The sequence below is a fragment of the Salmo salar genome, chromosome 09 (assembly GCF_965601325.2).
Source record: "Salmo salar chromosome 09, fSalSal1, whole genome shotgun sequence".
NCBI lineage: Eukaryota > Metazoa > Chordata > Actinopteri > Salmoniformes > Salmonidae > Salmo > Salmo salar.
The window spans coordinates 158643564-158667869 of NC_138299.1; the positions used below are offsets into that span (position 1 = coordinate 158643564).

The 24306-nt window shown below is 47.5% G+C and overlaps 2 protein-coding genes across 4 annotated transcripts in view; one reads left to right on the top strand and one right to left on the bottom strand.

Annotated features, from left to right (window-relative positions):
- LOC106613355 (protein-tyrosine sulfotransferase 1) overlaps window positions 1-8330 on the top strand; it is a 99994-nt gene extending 91664 nt beyond the window's left edge. For 2 of the 3 annotated variants that reach the window (XM_045724861.2, XM_045724862.2), the window contains exons 4-6: window positions 5107-5157; window positions 5901-5936; window positions 7515-8330. In XM_045724861.2, coding sequence (XP_045580817.1) covers window positions 5107-5157; window positions 5901-5936; window positions 7515-7556 — 129 coding nt within the window. In that variant the 3' untranslated portion in view covers window positions 7557-8330. The remainder of the gene's footprint in view (window positions 1-5106; window positions 5158-5900; window positions 5937-7514) is intronic. The other variant, XM_045724863.2, reaches the window with a different exon arrangement.
- A 12998-nt stretch (window positions 8331-21328) lies between these two features.
- LOC106613357 (small G protein signaling modulator 2) overlaps window positions 21329-24306 on the bottom strand; it is a 50668-nt gene continuing 47690 nt past the window's right edge. The window contains exon 18 of the mRNA XM_082955555.1: window positions 21329-24204. Within this exon, the coding sequence (XP_082811681.1) occupies window positions 24116-24204 (89 nt within the window). The 3' untranslated portion in view covers window positions 21329-24115. The remainder of the gene's footprint in view (window positions 24205-24306) is intronic.

Consider the following 24306-nt stretch of genomic DNA (forward strand, 5'->3'; position numbering starts at 1 on the left):
CTGGTCACAGCCTGATGCAGGGTTATGTTAAATACAGTAACACACCTCCCTGGTCACAGCCTGACGCAGGGTCATGTTAAATACAGTAACACACCTCCCTGGTCACAGCCTGACGCAGGGTCATGTTAAATACAGTAACACACCTCCCTGGTCACAGCCTGACGCAGGGTCATGTTAAATACAGTAACCTACCTCCCTGGTCACAGCCTGACGCAGGGTCATGTTAAATACAGTAACACACCTCCCTGGTCACAGCCTGACGCAGGGTTATGTTAAATACAGTAACCTACCTCCCTGGTCACAGCCTGACGCAGGGTCATGTTAAATACAGTAACCTACCTCCCTGGTCACAGCCTGACGCAGGGTCATGTTAAATACAGTAACACACCTCCCTGGTCACAGCCTGACGCAGGGTCATGTTAAATACAGTAACACACCAGAACATATGGAAAAGCAGACAGTGTTCTGTTCTAGTTTGGAATCATGTTCAGAAGAGGTTGTTACCGCTGTCTGTCTGCCAGTCATGTCTAGCTACTCAGAACTTCCTCCTGTCTGTCTGTCATTCTAGCTACTCAGAACTTCCACCTGCCAGTCATGTCTAGCTACTCAGAACTTCCTCCTGTCTGTCTGTCATTCTAGCTACTCAGAACTTCCTCCTGTCTGTCATGTCTAGCTACTCAGAACTTCCTCCTGTCTGTCTGTCATTCTAGCTACTCAGAACTTCCTCCTGCCTGTCATGTCTAGCTACTCAGAACTTCCTCCTGTCTGTCTGTCTGTCTGTCTGTCTGTCTGTCTGTCTGTCTGTCTGTCTGTCTGTCTGTCTGTCTGTCTGTCTGTCTGTCTGTCTGTCTGTCTGTCTGTGTCTGTCTGTCTGTCATGTCTAGCTACTCACTGTTTTTGGATGAAAAAGTGTTTAAGAATCCTTCATCTCCTGGTCCAGGAGTTTATCTAGACAGGAGAGTCTTCATCTCCTGGGCCAGGAGTTTATCTAGACAGGAGAGTCTTCATCTCCTGGGTCAGGAGTTTATCCAAGACAGGAGAGTCTTCATCTCCTGGGTCAGGAGTTTATCTAGACAGGAGAGTCTTCATCTCCTGGACCAGGAGTTTATCTAGACAGGAGAGTCTTCATCTCCTGGGTCAGGAGTTTATCCAAGACAGGAGAGTCTTCATCTCCTGGGTCAGGATTTTATCCAAGACAGGAGAGTCTTCATCTCCTGGACCAGGAGTTTATCCAAGACAGGAGAGTCTTCATCTCCTGGTCCAGGAGTTTATCTAGACAGGAGAGTCTTCATCTCCTGGGCCAGGAGTTTATCTAGACAGGAGAGTCTTCATCTCCTGGGTCAGGAGTTTATCCAAGACAGGAGAGTCTTCATCTCCTGGGTCAGGAGTTTATCTAGACAGGAGAGTCTTCATCTTAGAATGAGGCCGTGCGACCAGCCGAGACATAGCAATGCACACACACACACACACACACACACACACACACACACACACACACACACACTGCAAAGCCAGTAGTGGAAGCCAGGATATGAGTTCACACTGAACCCCCTCCCCCCTCCTTTCCTTCCTTCTCCCCCTCCTCTCTTCCCCTTCCCCTCCTTTCCTTCCCTCCTCCTCTCTTCCCTTCTCCCCTCCTCTCTCTCCTTATCTCCCTCCCTCCTCTCTCTCTCTCCTCATCTGCCTCCTCTCTCTCCTTATCTCCCTCCTTCCTCTCTCTCTCTCTCTCTCTCTCTCTCTCTCCTTATCTGCCTCATCTGCCTCCTCTCTCTCTCTCTCCTCATCTGCCTCCTCTCTCTCTGTTATCATCTGCCTCCTCTCTCTCTGTCCTCATCTGCCTCCTCTCTCTCTGTCCTCATCTGCCTCCTCTCTCTCTGTCCTGATCTGCCTCCTCTCTCTCTGTCCTCATCTGCCTCCTCTCTCTCTGTCCTCATCTGCCTCCTCTCTCTCTCTCTCCTCATCTGCCTCCTCTCTCTCTCTCTCTCTCTCCTCATCTGCCTCCTCTCTCTCTGTCCTCATCTGCCTCCTCTCTCTCTCCTCATCTGCCTCCTCTCTCTCCTTATCTCCCTCCCTCCTCTCTCTCTCTCCTCATCTGCCTCCTCTCTCTCCTTATCTCCCTCCCTCCTCATCTGCCTCCTCTCTCTCCTTATCTCCCTCCCTCCTCTCTCTCTCTCCTCATCTGCCTCCTCTCTCTCCTTATCTCTCTCTCTCCTCATCTGCCTCCTCTCTCTCCTTATCTCCCTCCCTCCTCTCTCTCTCCCCATCTGCCTCCTCTCTCTCTCTCCTCATCTGCCTCCTCTCTCTCTCTCCTCATCTGCCTCCTCTCTCTCTCTCCTCATCTGCCTCCTCTCTCTACCTCTCCTCATCTGCCTCCTCTCTCTCTCTCCTCATCTGCCTCCTCTCTCTCTGATGTTGTCCCTCTGTGGACACGGTACTTTGAAATTCTCCGTCAGCCAGATGTCGACATGTTGGCTGCTTCCTACTGTATGTCAACAGTCACCAGGCTAACCATAACCCATTCATGCCCTGCTCTACCTCTACCTCTCACTCTTATGCTCTGTAGTCTGTCTCTCTGTATACTGTCTGTCTGTCTTTCTCTAGTCTGTCTGCCTCTTTCTCTTCCTCCCTCTCTTCCCCCTGTCTTTGCTGTTCTGGGCTTCGGCACTGGCTAACTTCTCACCCTCTTTTCTCTCTCTCTCTCGCTTCTATTCCTCTCTCTTCTCTTGCTCTCTCTTCTCTTCCTCTTTCTCTTCTCTTCCTCTCTCTCTCTTCTCTCTATTGTCATCTCTGAATACTGTGCCAAGTCCCCAGTCAAACACTCTCCCCATCGTTGAGACAGGGAGAAGGACTTACTTACATGTGTACTGAATACTGAGTTTCTAAGTCACTAACATGCCAAGACCTATCGCAGGAGGTTGTCAATGTTTCCTTAGGTAGACCTGTCAATGTTTCCTTAGCCAGACCTGTCAATGTTTCCTTAGCCAGACCTGTCAATGTTTCCTTAGCATGACCTGTCAATGTTTCCTTAGCCAGACCTGTCAATGTTTCCTTAGCATGACCTGTCAATGTTTCCTTAGCCAGACCTGTCAATGTTTCCTTAGCATGACCTGTCAATGTTTCCTTAGCATGACCTGTCAATGTTTCCTTAGCCAGACCTGTCAATGTTTCCTTAGCCAAACCTGTCAATGTTTCCTTAGCCAAACCTGTCAATGTTTCCTTAGCCAGACCTGTCAATGTTTCCTTAGCCAGACCTGTCAATGTTTCCTTAGCCAGACCTGTCAATGTTTCCTTAGCCAGACCTGTCAATGTTTCCTTAGCCAGATCTGTCAATGTTTCCTTAGCATGACCTGTCAATGTTTCCTTAGCATGACCTGTCAATGTTTCCTTAGCATGACCTGTCAATGTTTCCTTAGCATGACCTGTCGCAGGAGGCTGTCAATGTTTCCTTAGCCAGACCTGTCGCAGAAAGCTGTCAATGTTTCCTTAGCCATGGAAAAACACATACCAGTCAATCAGAACAACAGTGTTAAAGCTACACTGCTCTTAGCTTAGCTCATTCTGCTGGACTTAGTGAGAGGAAGTGGATCATTTATACATTGACTCTAGAGCTTAGCTCATTCTGCTGGACTTAGTGAGAGGAAGTGGATCATTTATACATTGACTCTAGAGCTTAGCTCATTCTGCTGGACTTAGTGAGAGGAAGTGGATCATTTATACATTGACTCTAGAGCTTAGCTCATTCTGCTGGACTTAGTGAGAGGAAGTGGATCATTTATACATTGACTCTAGAGCTTAGCTCATTCTGCTGGACTTAGTGAGAGGAAGTGGATCATTTATACATTGACTCTAGAGCTTAGCTCATTCTGCTGGACTTAGTGAGAGGAAGTGGATCATTTATACATTCACTCTAGAGCTTAGCTCATTCTGCTGGACTTAGTGAGAGGAAGTGGATCATTTATACATTGACTCTAGAGCTTAGCTCATTCTGCTGGACTTAGTGAGAGGAAGTGGATCATTTATACATTGACTCTAGAGCTTAGCTCATTCTGCTGGACTTAGTGAGAGGAAGTGGATCATTTATACATTCACTCTAGAGCTTAGCTCATTCTGCTGGACTTAGTGAGAGGAAGTGGATCATTTATACATTCACTCTGGAGCTGAGACTGCGTTAGAATTGATTGATATCAGGAGTAAATTTGAATCACGTGGCGTGGAATAATCTTAGGTAACGAGGAAAATCCGGCAACTCTTGGAGAACGGTGGAAGTTGATGAAAGTGCTTCTTTGTTGTTGAAAGTCAAAACCAAATTGTTTCAGTCCTTAGGTTTCATCTGGGTTTTAAGTCACATACTCTTTAGTTTAGTTTGCACTAGATCTGTAGTTTGATAGAGATGGAAGGTCTGGAGATCTGGATCTTCTGCCCATGTGTTCCTTTACATAATTTACCTCTAAACCCAGTCCTTTGTGTTCCCAGGACTTTAAATGTTATATAGCCTCTAAACCCAGTCCTTTGTGTTCCCAGGCCTTTAAATGTTACCTAGCCTCTAAACCCAGTCCTTTTGTGTTCCCAGGCCTTTAAATGTTACCTAGCCTCTAAACCCAGTCCTTTTGTGTTCCCAGGCCTTTAAATGTTATATAGCCTCTAAACCCAGTCCTTTTGTGTTCCCAGGCCTTTAAATGTTACCTAGCCTCTAAACCCAGTCCTTTTGTGTTCCCAGGCCTTTAAATGTTACCTAGCCTCTAAACCCAGTCCTTTTGTGTTCCCAGGCCTTTAAATGTTACCTAGCCTCTAAACCCAGTCCTTTTGTGTTCCCAGGCCTTTAAATGTTATATAGCCTCTAAACCCAGTCCTTTTGTGTTCCCAGGCCTTTAAATGTTACCTAGCCTCTAAACCCAGTCCTTTTGTGTTCCCAGGCCTTTAAATGTTATATAGCCTCTAAACCCAGTCCTTTTGTATTCCCAGGCCTTTAAATGTTACCTAGCCTCTAAACCCAGTCCTTTGTGTTCCCAGGACTTTAAATGTTACCTAGCCTCTAAACCCAGTCCTTTGTGTTCCCAGGACTTTAAATGTTACCTAGCCTCTAAACCCAGTCCTTTTTTTCTCCAGGTCTTTAAAGGTGAATTTCAGCTACCTGAGTTTCTAAGAGAACAATCTCAGGTACAGTAACTATTCTGCCTGTAGTTCTGTTCTGCAGCTATCTATATTAGTGGCAAAATGGTGGCCGCTGTTCATTGGAAATCTGGTTACAATTTTTCCATCTGCTTTTAGTTATGAATTTCTCTCTTGTCTCGTTTTTGTTGTTGTTGGTCATGATGACATGCTGTCTATGACTAGGTTTTTCTGTCTGCTGTACTGTAGTCTGACTGTTGTTGTCCGGTCTCATTTCTCACCTTGTGTTCGTGTTTTTGGAACGCTTCCTCTCACATTAGAGGTTCGTGAGCTAACCACATTGTCTGTCTCCTGTCGGCCCTGTTTGTATTTGTCACTGAACTGATGTGTTGTTTTTCGGGAAGAGTACTACTGCCACCGTGTGGCAGCGAGCACACATGACATGCTGCCAGCAACAGCTAGTGAACACTGATTTTGTAAAGGTTTTTTTGTAAATTTTTTTGCACAGAGCCATGATGAATGACTTCTTTCAACCGTTCATACTTTTTTAACACAAACGTTGATTTACAACACACAGTCCCATAATGCACCATCCCTCCTACTCAAGTCCCAGACCAGAGAATTCCCATAATGCCATCTTCTCTCTCTAGCTTCAGAAGTCTCCAGAGAAACCTAACCCCAGTTAGGAGAAGCAGATGAACCATCCTTCCTACTCCAGTCCCAGACCAGAGAATTCCCATAATACCCACAAGTCTAACAAAAGTCTATCTTCTTCTTCTTCTTCTCTCCAGCTTCAGAAGACTCCAGAGAAGCCTAACCTGCCACAGGTGGGTACCATAACCCAATCATAGCTTAAATCCTAAATGGCACCCTATTCCCTATCTGGGTCCTGATCTAAAGTGATGTACTACATAGGGAACAGGTATTTTTTGGAGGATACCCTTAATAAACTAATCCTTCTCCCCTCCCCCCCCCCCCCCCCCCCTCCCCTCCCTCCTAGCCATTTTCCTTCTTGATCAATTCCAGCACTGATTAACATCTGGTATGGGTTTAGAAAACAGCAGTTATCAGTAAGCTTCTGATGTTAACCCCTTCATGTCCTGCTCCACCTCTCCCTCTCTCCACCCCCACTTCTCCCAACGCTCTCCACCCCCACCTCTCCCGCTCTCCACCCCCACCTCTCCCTCGCTCTCCACCCCCACCTCTCCCTCGCTCTCCACCCCCACCTCTCCCTCGCTCTCCACCCCCACCTCTCCCGCTCTCTACCCCCACCTCTCCCTCACTCTCCACCCCCAACTCTCCCTCGCTCTCCACCCCCACCTCTCCCGCTCTCCACCCCCACCTCTCCCGCTCTCTACCCCCACCTCTCTCTCACTTTCCACCCCCACCTCTCTCTCCACCCCCACCTCTCCCTCGCTCTCCTCCCCCACCTCTCTCTCCACCCCCACTTCTCTCTCTCTCTCTCTCCACCCCCACTTCTCCCTCTCTCTCTCTCCACCCCCACCTCTCCCGCTCTCCACCCCCACCTCTCCCTCGCTCTCCACCCCCACCTCTCCCTCGCTCTCCACCCCCACCTCTCCCGCTCTCCACCCCCACCTCTCCCGCTCTCCACCCCCACCTCTCTCTCGCTCTCCACCCCCACCTCTCCCTCGCTCTCCACCCCCACCTCTCCCGCTCTCCACCCCCACCTCTCCCGCTCTCCACCCCCACCTCTCCCGCTCTCCACCCCCACCTCTCTCTCGCTTTCCACCCCCACCTCTCTCTCCACCCCCACCTCTCCCTCGCTCTCCTCCCCCACCTCTCTCTCCACCCCCACTTCTCCCTCTCTCTCTCCACCCCCACTTCTCCCTCTCTCTCTCTCCACCCCCACTTCTCCCTCTCTCTCTCCACCCCCACTTCTCCCTCTCTCTCTCTCTCGCTCTCCACCCCCACCTCTCCCTCTCTCTCTCTCCACCCCCATTTCTCCCTCTCTCTCTCTCCACCCCCATTTCTCCCCTCTCTCTCTCCACCCCCACCTCTCCCTCGCTCTCCACCCCCACCTCTCCCTCGCTCTCCACCCCCACCTCTCCCTCCACCCCCACTTCTCCCTCTCTCTCTCTCCACCCCCACTTCTCCCTCTCTCCACCCCCACTTCTCCCTCTCTCTCTCTCCACCCCCACTTCTCCCTCTCTCCACCCCCACTTCTCTCTCTCTCTCTCCACCCCCACTTCTCCCTCTCTCTCTCTCCACCCCCACTCCTCCCTCTCTCTCACTCCACCCCCACCTCTCCCTCGCTCTCCACCCCCACAGGGAATAGGGTTCCACGTGGGATGCATTCATAATCTTTCCGGTAGTTTCCATTGATTTGTGAAATACAGTGTCTGTCTGTGTGAGACTTCTAACGCTGTGTTTTGTGTGTGTTTCAGAGCCAGACAAGGCACCGATGGACAGAGGAAGACATCCAATAAATTCAGCACCATCTTTTGGGGACCTCTGTGCTCTTCCATGGACACACACACACACACACACACACACACACACACACACACACACACACACACACACACACACACACACACACACACACACACACACACACACACACACACACACACACACACACACACACACACACACACACACACACACACACACACACACACACACGTTGGCCTGTGTCAGTGGGGACCGGACCACCCCGGCTTGAAGAACTCGTTTGGCCTTTGGTGTTGTACTGTAAACTAACGTGTTTGTCACAAAATGGTGACCAGAGAATGTTGATGTTGATGTTTCTTTCTTGTCTAGGGCTGCAAAATTCTGGTAAATTTCAAAAAGATTCCTAGATTTTCCAGAAATCCCAGTTGGAAGATTCCTGAGTTCAGCAAGAAATCTGTAATCCTACAACTAGGATTTCTAGAAAACCTTGGAAATTTGAGGAAAAGTTGACAGAATTTTGCAACACTATTCTTGTCACACCATGCTCATCTGGATTTGTAGTTTTTATGGTTTTCTCCTGGCTATATAAAAATCTGTGATTCTGTTGTAAGAAACTACAGTGGACTTAAAATGTAAATCTAAAAAAAGTACAGTATTTATAGATGAAATTTAGCTTTTTGAAGATGCTATATCTATTTTAATGTTTCATTTTGTTTTTCATGCCTTTGTATTGTGCAATTCCATGGGTACTGTGATGTACAAGATCCTAGTTAAGTATTGACAGTGATAAAGATGGCATTTTGTAACGTGTGTTTTGGTTTTTTTTTTGTTAACGGAGATGGTATTATGGCCCTAAACCACGGCAATGGAGGAAGAAAATAACAGGAAAATCTAAATTTGACGGTTTCTCAGACTGAAAGTTGTCTATGGGTCAGGGGAGAATGGAATCCATATTTCAGTTTACTGTAAACAGCCACTACAAACTTCACCTAACTTTAGCCATAGCTATCTTAAAATCAATAACGTGATCGGTGCAACCGTGTTCATTCAAGCAGGGGGATGAGAAAGCACTCAGCGTCTCATCGTATGTTCTTCATAGAGCATTAGTTATGGCCCTTGGCATTAATTAGTTCACTATACACAGAGGACAAAATATTAGGAACACCTTCCTAATATTGAGTTGTGAACCCCTTTTTGCTCTCAGAACAGCCTCAGTTTCTCGGGGCATGGACTTCGAAAGCGTTCCACAGGGATGCTGGCCCATGTTGCCTGTCAAGTTGGCTGAAGGTCCATTAGGTGGTGGACCTTTCTTGATCCTCACAGGAAACTGTTGAGCATGAAAAACCCAGCAGCGTTGCAGTTCTTGACACACTCAAACCGGTGCACCTGGCAAGTTACTACCATACCCCGTTCAAAGGCACTTAAATATTTTGTCTTGCCCCGTTCAACCTCTGAATGGCACACATACACAATCCATGTCTCAAGACTTAGAAATCCTTCTTCAACCTGTTTCGTCCCCTTCATCTACACTGACTGAAGCGGATTTAACATGTGACATCAATAAGGGATCATAGCTTTCAACTGGATTCACCTGGTCAGTCTGTCATGGAAAGAGCAGGTGTTCTTAATGTTTTGTACGGTCAGTGTATAGATGGAATGGGGTGCCAGTTGGGACGTAACATATATGTTTAAAACGAGTTACAATGACCTACTTCCAGTAATGAACATCTAGACATGGCCACCTCCAGTAATTAAAATATTTTAATAATAAGGAACAATATATATATTTTTTATAGTAATACATTACATTCAAGTCAATCGATGCGTCCTTTTACATACAATACACTCCTGCAATTCAAACGTTGGCCTTTTTCAAAACATCATTTGGAAATGAAAGTTGTATTTTCTAATTCATCAGAAATGAGAGAACACAAGTGAACGAGGCGTAAGGAATATTCCACACGTTCAGTTATACACACACTTCTCTAAAAACAAGGTCAAAAATACCCATTCAAATCCACTATATGTCCTGATATACTGTCCTCATTACAAATATTGGACTTTTTTTTTGTTGTTATATTTATTTACATCAGTCAGTATAGACTTCAGAGATTAACAAACAACAGAAATTGCACAGTAGTTATATTTAAACTGGTTGTTTAAAACATTTATTTGTACACCTAGTAAACAGTCTGAGATACAGTATGAAGTTGCACATTCTCATCTTGTCTGTTTCCAGGCTTTGGTTCACATTATCTTGATTGGAATGAAATAGCTAATCTAGCCTGGTCCAACCAGACTGAAACACTGTGCTCACCATGGTAACAACGGTGAAACCTCACAGAATCCGTTTGGATTCCAGGCTACTAAACTTTCCCCACTTCAATCAGAAACTACCACTACTCCCGAGTGGCGCATCTCAGTGCTAGAGGTGTACACTACAGTCCCTGGTTCGATTCCAGGCTGTATCACAACCGGCTGTGATTGAGAGTCCCATACAGCGTCGTCCGGGTTAGGGTTTGGCCGGGGTAGGCAGTCATTGTAAATCATTTGTTCTCAACTGCCTTGCTTTAATAAAGGTTACATTTAAAAAAAAAAATGTAGTGACATCGACTTAAACCATGAGAGACATCTATTTTAACCATGAGTGTTCAAAAAGAACCCTATTCTCTTCATCAGTGATTCTCAACTAAAGATATTTGGCCTGTCCACAGGGGGTACTTGTCCTGTCCACGGAGGGTACCTGGCCTATCCACAGAGGGTACCTGGCCTATCCACAAAGGGTACTTGTCCTATCCACAGAAGGTACTTGGCCTATCCACAGAGGGTACTTGTAAAGACTCATGAGCCTGTAGGCTTCCTGATGAAATGTACATAAGGGGGTACTTCAGAGGTACTCTGGGCAGAACCAAATGTACTTGGTGGTACAGTAACGGAAAAAGTTTGAGAACCACTGCCCAGGGCCCTTGTCAAGAGTAGTGCACTATAAAATGAATAGGGTGCCATTTGGGAGCGTTCCACTACAACACCTTCCTTACTACTATCGGCCCGCAATGGATACTCTCCATACTGAAACGCTGATTCCTCCACAACATCTCAGGATTGGGGAAGACTGGGCAATGTGGTCACAGGGTCTTCTCTGGATCACACCACTCCATGGCAGCCATTTTGGAAGTAAGAGTGCAGGTTATTATTGGGAGCCACTGGAGACTAGTAAGGATGTACAGTTGAAGTCGGAAGTTCACATACACCTTAGCCAAATACATTTACAGTCAGTTTTTTCACAATTCCTGACATTTAATCCTAGTAAAAATTCCCTGTCTTAGGTCAGTTAGGATCACCACTTTATTTTAAGAATGTGAAATGTCTGAATAATAGTAGAGAAAATGATTTAGTTCAGCTTTTATTTATATCATCACATTTCCAGTGGGTCAGAAGTTTACATACACTCAATTAGTATTTGGTAGCATTGCCTTTAAATTGTTTAACTTGGGTCAAACGTTTTGGGTAGCCTTCCACAAGCTTCCCACAATAAGTTGGGTGAATTTTGGTCCATTCCTCCTGACAGAGCTGGTGTAACTGAGTCAGGTTTGTAGGCCTCCTTGCTCGCACAGGCTTTTTCAGTTCCGCCCACAGATTTTCTATAGGATTGAGGTCAGGACTTTGATGGCCACTCCAATACCTTGACTTTGTTGTCCTCAAGCCATTTTGCCAGAACTTTGGAAGTATGCTTGGGGTCATTGTCCATATGGAAGACCCAGTTGCGACCAAGCTTTAACGTCCTGACTGATGTCTTGAGATGTTGCTTCAATATATCCACATCATTTTCCTCCCTCATGATGCCATCTATTTTGTGAAGTGCACCAGTCCCTCCTGCACCAAAGCACCCCACAACATGATGCTGCCACCCCATGCTTCACAGTTGGGATGGTGTTCTTCGGCTTGCAAGCCTCCCCCTTTTTCCTCCAAACATAACTATGGTCATAATGGCCAAACAGTTCTATTTTTGTTTTATCAGACCAGAGGACATTTCTCCAAAAAGTACGATCTTTGTCCCCATGTGCAGTTGCAAACCGTAGTCTGGCTTTTTTATGGCGGTTTTGGAGCAGTGGCTTCTTCCTTGCTGAGCGACCTTTCAGGTTATGTCGATACAGGACTCAATTTACTGTGGATATAGATACTTTTGTACCTGTTTCTTCCAGCATCTTCACAAGGTCCTTTGCTGTTGTTCTGGGATTGAGTTGCACTTTTCGCACCAAAGTACGTTCATCTCTAGGAGACAGAACGCATCTCCTTCCTGAGCGGTATGACGGCTGCGTGGTCCCATGGTGTTTATACTTGCGTACTATTGTTGGTACAGATGAACATGGTACCTTCAGGCGTTTTGAAATTGCTCCCAATGATGAACCAGACTTGTGGAGGTCTACCATTTTTTCCTGAGGTCTTGGCTGATTTCTTTTGATTTTCCCATGATGTCAAGCAAAGAGGCACTGAGTTTGAAGGTAGGCCTTGAAATACATACACATGTACACCTCTAATTGACTCAAATGATGTCAATTAGCCTATCAGAAACTTCTAAAGCCATGACATAATTTTCTGGAATTTTCCAAGCTGTTTAAAGGCACAGTCAACTTAGTGTATGTAAACTTCTGACCCACTGGAATTGTAATACAGTGAATTATAAGTGAAAGAATCTGTCTGTAAACAATTGTTGGAAAAATGACTTGTGTCATGCACAAAGTAGATGTCCTAATCGACTTGCCAAAGCTATAGTTTGTTAACAAGAAATTTGTGGAGTGGTTGAAAAACGAGTTTTAATGACTCCAAACTAAGAGTATGTAAACTTCCGACTTCAACTGTCTATATCCCAAAAGGCCCCCTATGGGCCCTGGTAAAAGAGCAGCCTGTTCTCTATGGGCCCTGGTCAAATAGATACCCTGGGGCGGCAGGGTAGCCTAGTGGTTAGAGCGTTGGACTAGTAACCGAAAGGTTGACAAGGTACAAATCTGTCATTCTGGTTGACAGCACCCTGACCTCCCCGCTAGACAGCACCCTGGATACACCCTGTACTGTACCCAGTCTCTGTGCTACTAACACCCTGGTATTATATACTGTACCCAGTCTCTGTGTTACTCGTACCCTGGTATTATATACTGTACCCAGTCTCTGTGTTACTAGTACCCTGGTATTATATACTGTACTGTACCCAGTCTCTGTGCTACTAACACCCTGGTATTATATACTGTACCCAGTCTCTGTGCTACTAACACCCTGGTATTATATACTGTACCCAGTCTCTGTGTTACTAGTACCCTGGTATTATATACTGTACTGTACCCAGTCTCTGTGCTACTAGTACCCTGGTATTATATACTGTACCCAGTCTCTGTGTTACTAGTACCCTGGAATTATATACTGTACTGTACCCAGTCTCTGTGCTACTAGTACCCTGGTATTATATACTGTACCCAGTCTCTGTGTTACTAGTACCCTGGTATTATATACTGTACCCAGTCTCTGTGCTACTAACACCCTGGTATTATATACTGTACCCAGTCTCTGTGCTACTAGTACCCTGGTATTATATACTGTACCCAGTCTCTGTGTTACTAGTACCCTGGTATTATATACTGTACCCAGTCTCTGTGTTACTAACACCCTGGTATTATATACTGTACCCAGTCTCTGTGCTACTAGTACCCTGGTATTATATACTGTACCCAGTCTCTGTGCTACTAGTACCCTGGTATTATATACTGTACCCAGTCTCTGTGCTACTAGTACCCTGGTATTATATACTGTACCCAGTCTCTGTGTTACTAGTACCCTGGTATTATATACTGTACCCAGTCTCTGTGTTACTAGTACCCTGGTATTATATACTGTAGCCAGTCTCTGTGCTACTAGTACCCTGGTATTATATACTGTACCCAGTCTCTGTGTTACTAGTACCCTGGTATTATATACTGTAGCCAGTCTCTGTGCTACTAGTACCCTGGTATTATATACTGTACTGTACCCAGTCTCTGTGCTACTAACACCCTGGTATTATATACTGTACCCAGTCTCTGTGTTACTAGTACCCTGGTATTATATACTGTACCCAGTCTCTGTGTTACTAGTACCCTGGTATTATATACTGTACTGTACCCAGTCTCTGTGCTACTAACACCCTGGTATTATATACTGTACCCAGTCTCTGTGTTACTAGTACCCTGGTATTATATACTGTACCCAGTCTCTGTGCTACTAACACCCTGGTATTATATACTGTATCCAGTCTCTGTGTTACTAGTACCCTGGTATTATATACTGTACCCAGTCTCTGTGCTACTAGTACCCTGGTATTATATACTGTAGCCAGTCTCTGTGTTACTAGTACCCTGGTATTATATACTGTACCCAGTCTCTGTGCAACCTGCCCACTTGACCCTATCCCCTCCTCTCTTCTCCAGACCATTTCCGGAGACCTTCTCCCCTACCTCACCTCGCTCATCAACTCATCCTTGACCGCTGGCTACGTCCCTTCCGTCTTCAAGAGAGCGAGAGTTGCACCCCTTCTGAAAAAACCTACACTCGATCCCTCCGATGTCAACTACTACAGACCAGTATCCCTTCTTTCCTTTCTCTCCAAAACTCTTGAACGTGCCGTCCTTGGCCAGCTCTCTTGCTATCTCTCTCAGAATGACCTTCTTGATCCTAATCAGTCAGGTTTCAAGACTGGGCATTCAACTGAGACTGCTCTTCTCTGTGTCACGGAGGCTTTCCGCACTGCTAAAGCTAACTCTCTCTCCTCTGCTCTCATCCTTCTAGACCTATCTGCTGCCTTTGATACCGTGAACCATCAGATCCTCCTCTCCACCCTCTCCGAGCTGGGCATCTCCGGCGCCGCCCATGCTTGGATTGCGTCCTACCTGACAGGTCGCTCCTACCAGGTGGCGTGGCGAGAATCTGTCTCCGCACCACGTGCTCTCACCACTGGTGTCCCCCAGGCTCTGTTCTTGGCCCACTCCTATTCTCGCTATACACCAAGTCACTTGGCTCTGTCATATCCTCACATGGTCTCTCATATCATTGCTATGCAGACGACACACAATTAATCTTCTCCTTTCCCCCTTCTGACAACCAGGTGGCGAATCGCATCTCTGCATGTCTGGCAGACATATCAGTGTGGATGACGGATCACCACCTCAAGCTGAACCTCGGCAAGACGGAGCTGCTCTTCCTCCCGGGGAAGGACTGCCCGTTCCATGATCTCGCCATCACGGTTGACAACTCCCTTGTGTCCTCCTCCCAGAGTGCTAAGAGCCTTGGCGTGACCCTGGACAACACCCTGTCGTTCTCCACCAACATCAAGGCGGTGACCCGATCCTGTAGGTTCATGCTCTACAACATTCGCAGAGTACGACCCTGCCTCACACAGGAAGCGGCGCAGGTCCTAATCCAGGCACTTGTCATCTCCCGTCTGGATTATTGCAACTCGCTGTTGGCTGGGCTCCCTGCCTGTGCCATTAAACCCCTACAACTCATCCAGAACGCCGCAGCCCGTCTGGTGTTCAACCTTCCCAAGTTCTCTCACGTCACCCCGCTCCTCCGCTCTCTCCACTGGCTTCCAGTCGAAGCTCGCATCCGCTACAAGACCATGGTGCTTGCCTACGGAGCTGTGAGGGGAACGGCACCTCCGTACCTTCAGGCTCTGATCAGGCCCTACACCCAAACAAGGGCACTCCGTTCATCCACCTCTGGCCTGCTCGCCTCCCTACCTCTGAGGAAGCACAGTTCCCGCTCAGCCCAGTCAAAACTGTTCGCTGCTCTGGCACCCCAATGGTGGAACAAGCTCCCTCACGACGCCAGGACAGCGGAGTCAATCACCACCTTCCGGAGACACCTGAAACCCCACCTCTTCAAGGAATACCTGGGATAGGATAAAGTAATCCTTCTAACCCCCCCCCTTAAAAGATTTAGATGCACTATTGTAAAGTGGTTGTTCCACTGGATATTATAAGGTGAATGCACCAATTTGTAAGTCGCTCTGGATAAGAGCGTCTGCTAAATGACTTAAATGTTAAATGTTAAATGCTACTAGTACCCTGGTATTATATACTGTACCCAGTCTCTGTGTTACTAGTACCCTGGTATTATATACTGTACCCAGTTCTCTGTGCTACTAGTACCCTGGTATTATATACTGTACCCAGTCTCTGTGTTACTAGTACCCTGGTATTATATACTGTACCCAGTCTCTGTGTTACTAGTACCCTGGTATTATATACTGTACCCAGTCTCTGTGCTACTAACACCCTGGTATTATATACTGTACCCAGTCTCTGTGCTACTAGTACCCTGGTATTATATACTGTACTGTACCCAGTCTCTGTGTTACTAGTACCCTGGTATTATATACTGTACCCAGTCTCTGTGTTACTAGTACCCTGGTATTATATACTGTACCCAGTCTCTGTGTTACTAATACCCTGGTATTATATACTGTACCCAGTCTCTGTGTTACTAGTACCCTGGTATTATATACTGTACCCAGTCTCTGTGTTACTAGTACCCTGGTATTATATACTGTATCCAGTCTCTGTGTTACTAGTACCCTGGTATTATATACTGTATCCAGTCTCTGTGCTACTAACACCCTGGTATTATATACTGTACCCAGTCTCTGTGTTACTAGTACCCTGGTATTATATACTGTACCCAGTCTCTGTGCTACTAACACCCTGGTATTATATACTGTACCCAGTCTCTGTGCTACTAGTACCCTGGTATTATATACTGTACTGTACCCAGTCTCTGTGCTACTAGTACCCTGGTATTATATACTGTACCCAGTCTCTGGGTTACTAGTACCCTGGTATTATATACTGTACTGTACCCAGTCTCTGTGTTACTAGTACCCTGGTATTATATACTGTACCCAGTCTCTGTGTTACTAGTACCCTGGTATTATATACTGTACCCAGTCTCTGGGTTACTAGTACCCTGGTATTATATACTGTACCCAGTCTCTGTGTTACTAGTACCCTGGTATTATATACTGTACCCAGTCTCTGTGTTACTAGTACCCTGGTATTATATACTGTACCCAGTCTCTGTGCTACTAACACCCTGGTATTATATACTGTACCCAGTCTCTGTGCTACTAGTACCCTGGTATTATATACTGTACTGTACCCAGTCTCTGTGCTACTAACACCCTGGTATTATGTACTGTACCCAGTCTCTGTGCTACTAGTACCCTGGTATTATATACTGTACCCAGTCTCTGTGTTACTAGTACCCTGGTATTATATACTGTACCCAGTCTCTGTGCTACTAACACCCTGGTATTATATACTGTACCCAGTCTCTGTGCTACTAGTACCCTGGTATTATATACTGTACTGTACCCAGTCTCTGTGTTACTAGTACCCTGGTATTATATACTGTACCCAGTCTCTGTGCTACTAGTACCCTGGTATTATATACTGTACCCAGTCTCTGTGTTACTAGTACCCTGGTATTATATACTGTACCCAGTCTCTGTGTTACTAGTACCCTGGTATTATATACTGTACCCAGTCTCTGTGTTACTAGTACCCTGGTATTATATACTGTACCCAGTCTCTGTGTTACTAGTACCCTGGTATTATATACTGTACTGTACCCAGTCTCTGTGCTACTAACACCCTGGTATTATATACTGTACCCAGTCCCTGTGCTACTAGTACCCTGGTATTATATACTGTACTGTACCCAGTCTGTGTTACTAGTACCCTGGTATTATATACTGTACCCAGTCTCTGTGCTACTAGTACCCTGGTATTATATACTGTACCCAGTCTCTGTGCTACTAGTACCCTGGTATTATATACTGTACCCAGTCTCTGTGTTACTAGTACCCTGGTATTATATACTGTACCCAGTCTCTGTGCTACTAGTACCCTGGTATTATATACTGTACCCAGTCTCTGTGCTACTAACACCCTGGTATTATATACTGTACCCAGTCTCTGTGTTACTAGTACCCTGGTATTATATACTGTACCCAGTCTCTGTGTTACTAGTACCCTGGTATTATATACTGTAGCCAGTCTCTGTGTTACTAGTACCCTGGTATTATATACTGTACTGTACCCAGTCTCTGTGCTACTAACACCCTGGTATTATATACTGTACCCAGTCTCTGTGTTACTAGTACCCTGGTATTATATACTGTACCCAGTCTCTGTGTTACTAGTACCCTGGTATTATATACTGTACCCAGTCTCTGTGTTACTAGTACCCTGGTATTATATACTGTACCCAGTCTCTGTGCTACTAACACCCTGGTATTATATACTGTACCCAGGCTCTGTGCTACTAACACCCTGGTATTATATACTGTACCCAGTCTCTGTGTTACTAGTACCCTGGTATTATATACTGTACCCAGTCTCTGTGCTACTAGTACCCTGGTATTATATACTGTACCCAGTCTCTGTGCTACTAGTACCCTGGTATTATATACTGTACCCAGTCTCTGTGCTACTAGTACCCTGGTATTATATACTGTACCCAGTCTCTGTGCTACTAGTACCCTGGTATTATATACTGTAGCCAGTCTCTGTGTTACTAGTACCCTGGTATTATATACTGTACCCAGTCTCTGTGCAACCTGCCCACTTGACCCTATCCCCTCCTCTCTTCTCCAGACCATTTCCGGAGACCTTCTCCCCTACCTCACCTCGCTCATCAACTCATCCTTGACCGCTGGCTACGTCCCTTCCGTCTTCAAGAGAGCGAGAGTTGCACCCCTTCTGAAAAAACCTACACTCGATCCCTCCGATGTCAACTACTACAGACCAGTATCCCTTCTTTCCTTTCTCTCCAAAACTCTTGAACGTGCCGTCCTTGGCCAGCTCTCTTGCTATCTCTCTCAGAATGACCTTCTTGATCCTAATCAGTCAGGTTTCAAGACTGGGCATTCAACTGAGACTGCTCTTCTCTGTGTCACGGAGGCTCTCCGCACTGCTAAAGCTAACTCTCTCTCCTCTGCTCTCATCCTTCTAGACCTATCTGCTGCCTTTGATACCGTGAACCATCAGATCCTCCTCTCCACCCTCTCCGAGCTGGGCATCTCCGGCGCCGCCCACGCTTGGATTGCGTCCTACCTGACAGGTCGCTCCTACCAGGTGGCGTGGCGAGAATCTGTCTCCGCACCACGTGCTCTCACCACTGGTGTCCCCCAGGGCTCTGTTCTTGGCCCACTCCTATTCTCGCTATACACCAAGTCACTTGGCTCTGTCATATCCTCACATGGTCTCTCATATCATTGCTATGCAGACGACACACAATTAATCTTCTCCTTTCCCCCTTCTGACAACCAGGTGGCGAATCGCATCTCTGCATGTCTGGCAGACATATCAGTGTGGATGACGGATCACCACCTCAAGCTGAACCTTGGCAAGACGGAGCTGCTCTTCCTCCCGGGGAAGGACTGCCCGTTCCATGATCTCGCCATCACGGTTGACAACTCCCTTGTGTCCTCCTCCCAGAGTGCTAAGAGCCTTGGCGTGACCCTGGACAACACCCTGTCGTTCTCCACCAACATCAAGGCGGTGACCCGATCCTGTAGGTTCATGCTCTACAACATTCGCAGAGTACGACCCTGCCTCACACAGGAAGCGGCGCAGGTCCTAATCCAGGCACTTGTCATCTCCCGTCTGGATTATTGCAACTCGCTGTTGGCTGGGCTCCCTGCCTGTGCCATTAAACCCCTACAACTCATCCAGAACGCCGCAGCCCGTCTGGTGTTCAACCTTCCCAAGTTCTCTCACGTCACCCCGCTCCTCCGCTCTCTCCACTGGCTTCCAGTCGAAGCTCGCATCCGCTACAAGACCATGGTGCTTGCCTACGGAGCTGTGAGGGGAACGGCACCTCCGTACCTTCAGGCTCTGATCAGGCCCTACACCCAAACAAGGGCACTCCGTTCATCCACCTCTGGCCTGCTCGCCTCCCTACCTCTGAGGAAGCACAGTTCCCGCTCAGCCCAGTCAAAACTGTTCGCTGCTCTGGCACCCCAATGGTGGAACAAGCTCCCTCACGACGCCAGGACAGCGGAGTCAATCACCACCTTCCGGAGACACCTGAAACCCCACCTCTTCAAGGAATACCTGGGATAGGATAAAGTAATCCTTCTAACCCCCCCCTTAAAAGATTTAGATGCACTATTGTAAAGTGGTTGTTCCACTGGATATTATAAGGTGAATGCACCAATTTGTAAGTCGCTCTGGATAAGAGCGTCTGCTAAATGACTTAAATGTTAAATGTTAAATGCTACTAGTACCCTGGTATTATATACTGTACCCAGTCTCTGTGTTACTAGTACCCTGGTATTATATACTGTACCCAGTCTCTGTGCTACTAGTACCCTGGTATTATATACTGTACCCAGTCTCTGTGTTACTAGTACCCTGGTATTATATACTGTACTCAGTCTCTGTGTTACTAGTACCCTGGTATTATATACTGTACCCAGTCTCTGTGTTACTAGTACCCTGGTATTATATACTGTACCCAGTCTCTGTGCTACTAGTACCCTGGTATTATATACTGTACCCAGTCTCTGTGTTACTAGTACCCTGGTATTATATATTCAGTGGACAGTTTATTAGGTACAGTTCATTAGGAATCTAGTACCGGGTCGGACCCACCTGTAGCCATGAAGGGGTGCATCTGGTCAGCAACAATGTTCAGATACCATGTGGCGTTCAAACGTTGATCCACTGGCATCAAGGTACCTACAGTAACGTGAACCAGGAAAGCATTCCCCACACCATTACACCACCAGCCTTGTACCGTAGACACCAGGCAGGACGGGTTCATGGAATCATGCTGCTTACACCAAATCCTGACTCCGCCATCAGTATGATGCAACAGGAACTGGGATTCGTCGGACCAGGAAATGTTTTTCCACTCCTCAACTGTGCAGTGTTGGTGATGGCCTGGCCACTGGAGCCTCTTCTTGTTTTTATCTGGTAGGAACCCAGTGTTGGTGATGGCCTGGCCACTGGAGCCTCTTCTTGTTTTTATCTAGTAGGAACCCAGTGTTGGTGATGGCCTGGCCACTGGAGCCTCTTCTTGTTTTTATCTGGTAGGAACCCAGTGTTGGTGATGGCCTGGCCACTGGAGCCTCTTCTTGTTTTTATCTGGTAGGAACCCAGTGTTGGTGATGGCCTGGCCACTGGAGCCTCTTCTTGTTTTTATCTGGTAGGAACCCAGTGTTGGTGATGGCCTGGCCACTGGAGCCTCTTCTTGTTTTTATCTGGTAGGAACCCAGTGTTGGTGATGGCCTGGCCACTGGAGCCTCTTCTTGTTTTTATCTGGTAGGAACCCAGTGTTGGTGATGGCCTGGCTACTGGAGCCTCTTCTTGTTTTTATCTGGTAGGAACCCAGTGTTGGTGATGGCCTGGCCACTGGAGCCTCTTCTTGTTTTTATCTGGTAGGAACCCAGTGTTGGTGATGGCCTGGCCACTGGAGCCTCTTCTTGTTTTTATCTGGTAGGAACCCAGTGTTGGTGACGGCCTGGCCACTGGAGCCTCTTCTTGTTTTTATCTGGTAGGAACCCAGTGTTGGTGATGGCCTGGCCACTGGAGCCTCTTCTTGTTTTTATCTGGTAGGAACCCAGTGTTGGTGATGGCCTGGCCACTGGAGCCTCTTCTTGTTTTTATCTGGTAGGAACCCAGTGTTGGTGATGGCCTGGCCACTGGAGCCTCTTCTTGTTTTTATCTGGTAGGAACCCAGTGTTGGTGACGGCCTGGCTACTGGAGCCTCTTCTTGTTTTTATCTGGTAGGAACCCAGTGTTGGTGATGGCCTGGCCACTGGAGCCTCTTCTTGTTTTTATCTGGTAGGAACCCAGTGTTGGTGACGGCCTGGCCACTGGAGCCTCTTCTTGTTTTTATCTGGTAGGAACCCAGTGTTGGTGATGGCCTGGCCACTGGAGCCTCTTCTTGTTTTTATCTGGTAGGAACCCAGTGTTGGTGACGGCCTGGCCACTGGAGCCTCTTCTTGTTTTTATCTGGTAGGAACCCAGTGTTGGTGACGGCCTGGCCACTGGAGCCTCTTCTTGTTTTTATCTGGTAGGAACCCAGTGTTGGTGATGGCCTGGCCACTGGAGCCTCTTCTTGTTTTTATCTGGTAGGAACCCAGTGTTGGTGATGGCCTGGCCACTGGAGCCTCTTCTTGTTTTTATCTGGTAGGAACCCAGTGTTGGTGATGGCCTGGCCACTGGAGCCTCTTCTTGTTTTTATCTGGTAGGAACCCAGTGTTGGTGACGGCCTGGCCACTGGAGCCTCTTCTTGTTTTTATCTGGTAGGAACCTGGTGTGGTCGTCTGCTGCAAAAGCCCATCCGTGACCAGGACCGACGAGTTGTGTGTTCTGAGATGCCGTTCTGCATACCACTGTTGTACTGTGTCGTTATTTGTCTCTTTGTGACACGCCTGTTATCTTGCACGATTCTTTCCATTCTCCTTCGACCTCTCTCATCAACGAGCTGTTTTCACCCACAGGACTGCCGCTAACTGGATGTTGTTTGTTTGTTGCACCGTTCTCTGTAAACCCTAGACAGTGTCGTGTGTGAAAAGCCCAGGAAGGAGTTTGAGATACTGGAACCATTGAGCCTGGCACCGACGATACCACGCTCAGTCGCTTAGGTCACTCATTTAGCCCATTCTAACGTTCAATCAAACAGTAACTGAATGTCTCTATGCCTGTCTGCCTGCTTTATATAGCAAGCCACGTGACTCACTGTACCTAATAAACTGGCCCCTGAGTGTATAATGTACTGTACTCAGTCTCTGGCTACTAGCTTGTTCAGTCATTGACACTAATGTTGTGTCACTCTAAAACAAAGTAAATACTTGATGAAGCATCACACAGTATATCATTTAGCCCCTAGTCCAATTCAACACAGAGGAATCTCAATCTCACTGATTGGTATCAAATACTTGGGTCTCTGTGAAGGAGAGGTCAGGGGGTCTCTGTGATGGAGAGGTCAGGGGGTCTCTGTGATGGAGAGGTCAGGGGGTCTCTGTGATGGAGAAGGGTACTAATACTTTTTTTAAATACATTTTATTTAACCTTTATTTAACTAGACAAGTCAGTTAAGAACAAATTATTTACAATGACGGCCTCCCGGGGAACAGTGGGTTAACTGCCTTGTTCAGGGGCAGAACAACAGATTTTTACCTTGGCAGTTCGGGGATTCGATCCAGCAACCTTTCGGTTACTGGCCCAATGCTCTAACCACTAGGCTACCTGCCACCCCTGGTGAATAGTGAATAGTAGAGAATAATAAATTGCGGGCAGTCACAGTGTGATCCAACTAACGAGCATACAGACGACTCCAAACGTCTGACAGCAACCAACCAACCATGGCATTCTGTGACCGGGTGCTTGTTAACAACATCTACATACCAGGTCCAGACCTAGACCAGGACCAGACCAGGACCAGACCTAGACCAGGACCAGACCTAGACCCAGACCAGGTCCAGATCTAGACCCAGACCAGACCTAGACCAGGACCAGACCAGGACCAGACCTAGACCAGGACCAGACCTAGACCCAGGACCAGACCCAGACCAGACCTAGACCTAGACCCAGACCAGACCTAGACCAGGACCAGACCTAGACCAGGACCAGACCAGACCTAGACCAGACCTACACCAGACCAGGACCAGACCAGGACCAGACCCAGACCAGGACCAGACCTAGACCAGGACCAGACCTTGACCAGGACCAGACCAGGACCAGACCCAGACCAGGACCAGACCTAGACCAGGACCAGACCTAGCACTGGAACCAAGACCCAGCCAACATCCCTCTCCTTTCCCCCTGTTCTCGCCTTCATCCAGGCTAGGATGGTCAACCTGGAGCCTTCACCCAGGCTAGGATGGTCAACCTGGAGCCTTCACCCAGGCTAGGATGGTCAACCTGGAGCCTTCACCCAGGCTAGGATGGTCAACCTGGAGCCTTCATCCAGGCTAGGATGGTCAACCTGGAGCCTTCACCCAGGCTAGGATGGTCAACCTGGAGCCTTCATCCAGGCTAGGATGGTCAACCTGGAGCCTTCACCCAGGCTAGGATGGTCAACCTGGAGCCTTCATCCAGGCTAGGATGGTCAACCTGGAGCCTTCATCCAGGCTAGGATGGTCAACCTGGAGCCTTCATCCAGGCTAGGATGGTCAACCTGGAGCCTTCACCCAGGCTAGGATGGTCAACCTGGAGCCTTCACCCAGGCTAGGATGGTCAACCTGGAGCCTTCATCCAGGCTAGGATGGTCAACCTCGAGCCTTCACCCAGGCTAGGATGGTCAACCTGGAGCCTTCACCCAGGCTAGGATGGTCAACCTGGAGCCTTCACCCTTCGCTGGTCCGGCTGGAGGGATAGAGGGCCCACGTCTCTGTCTCTTCCACAGGTTTGGGAGGGGTAAAGAGGGGTAAGAGAGGGAGGGAGCTGTGCTGGATGCAAAGGATGGCTGGGCGGGTGGAGGGGTGGAGTGATGGTATCTGGCTCCTCTCTACCTCTCCTCCTCCTCCCTCTGGCCCTGTTCATCCTCCTCTTCATCACTTGTTCTCGATGAGAGACTGGACCTTGCGCACCAGCTCTCTGGCGACCTGAAGGATGTGCTGCACGTCATGACGTTCTGCCATCTCTGTTACACACACACACACACACACACACACACACACACACGAAGTCAGGGAGATGGTTTTATATATACACACACACACACACACACACACACACACACACA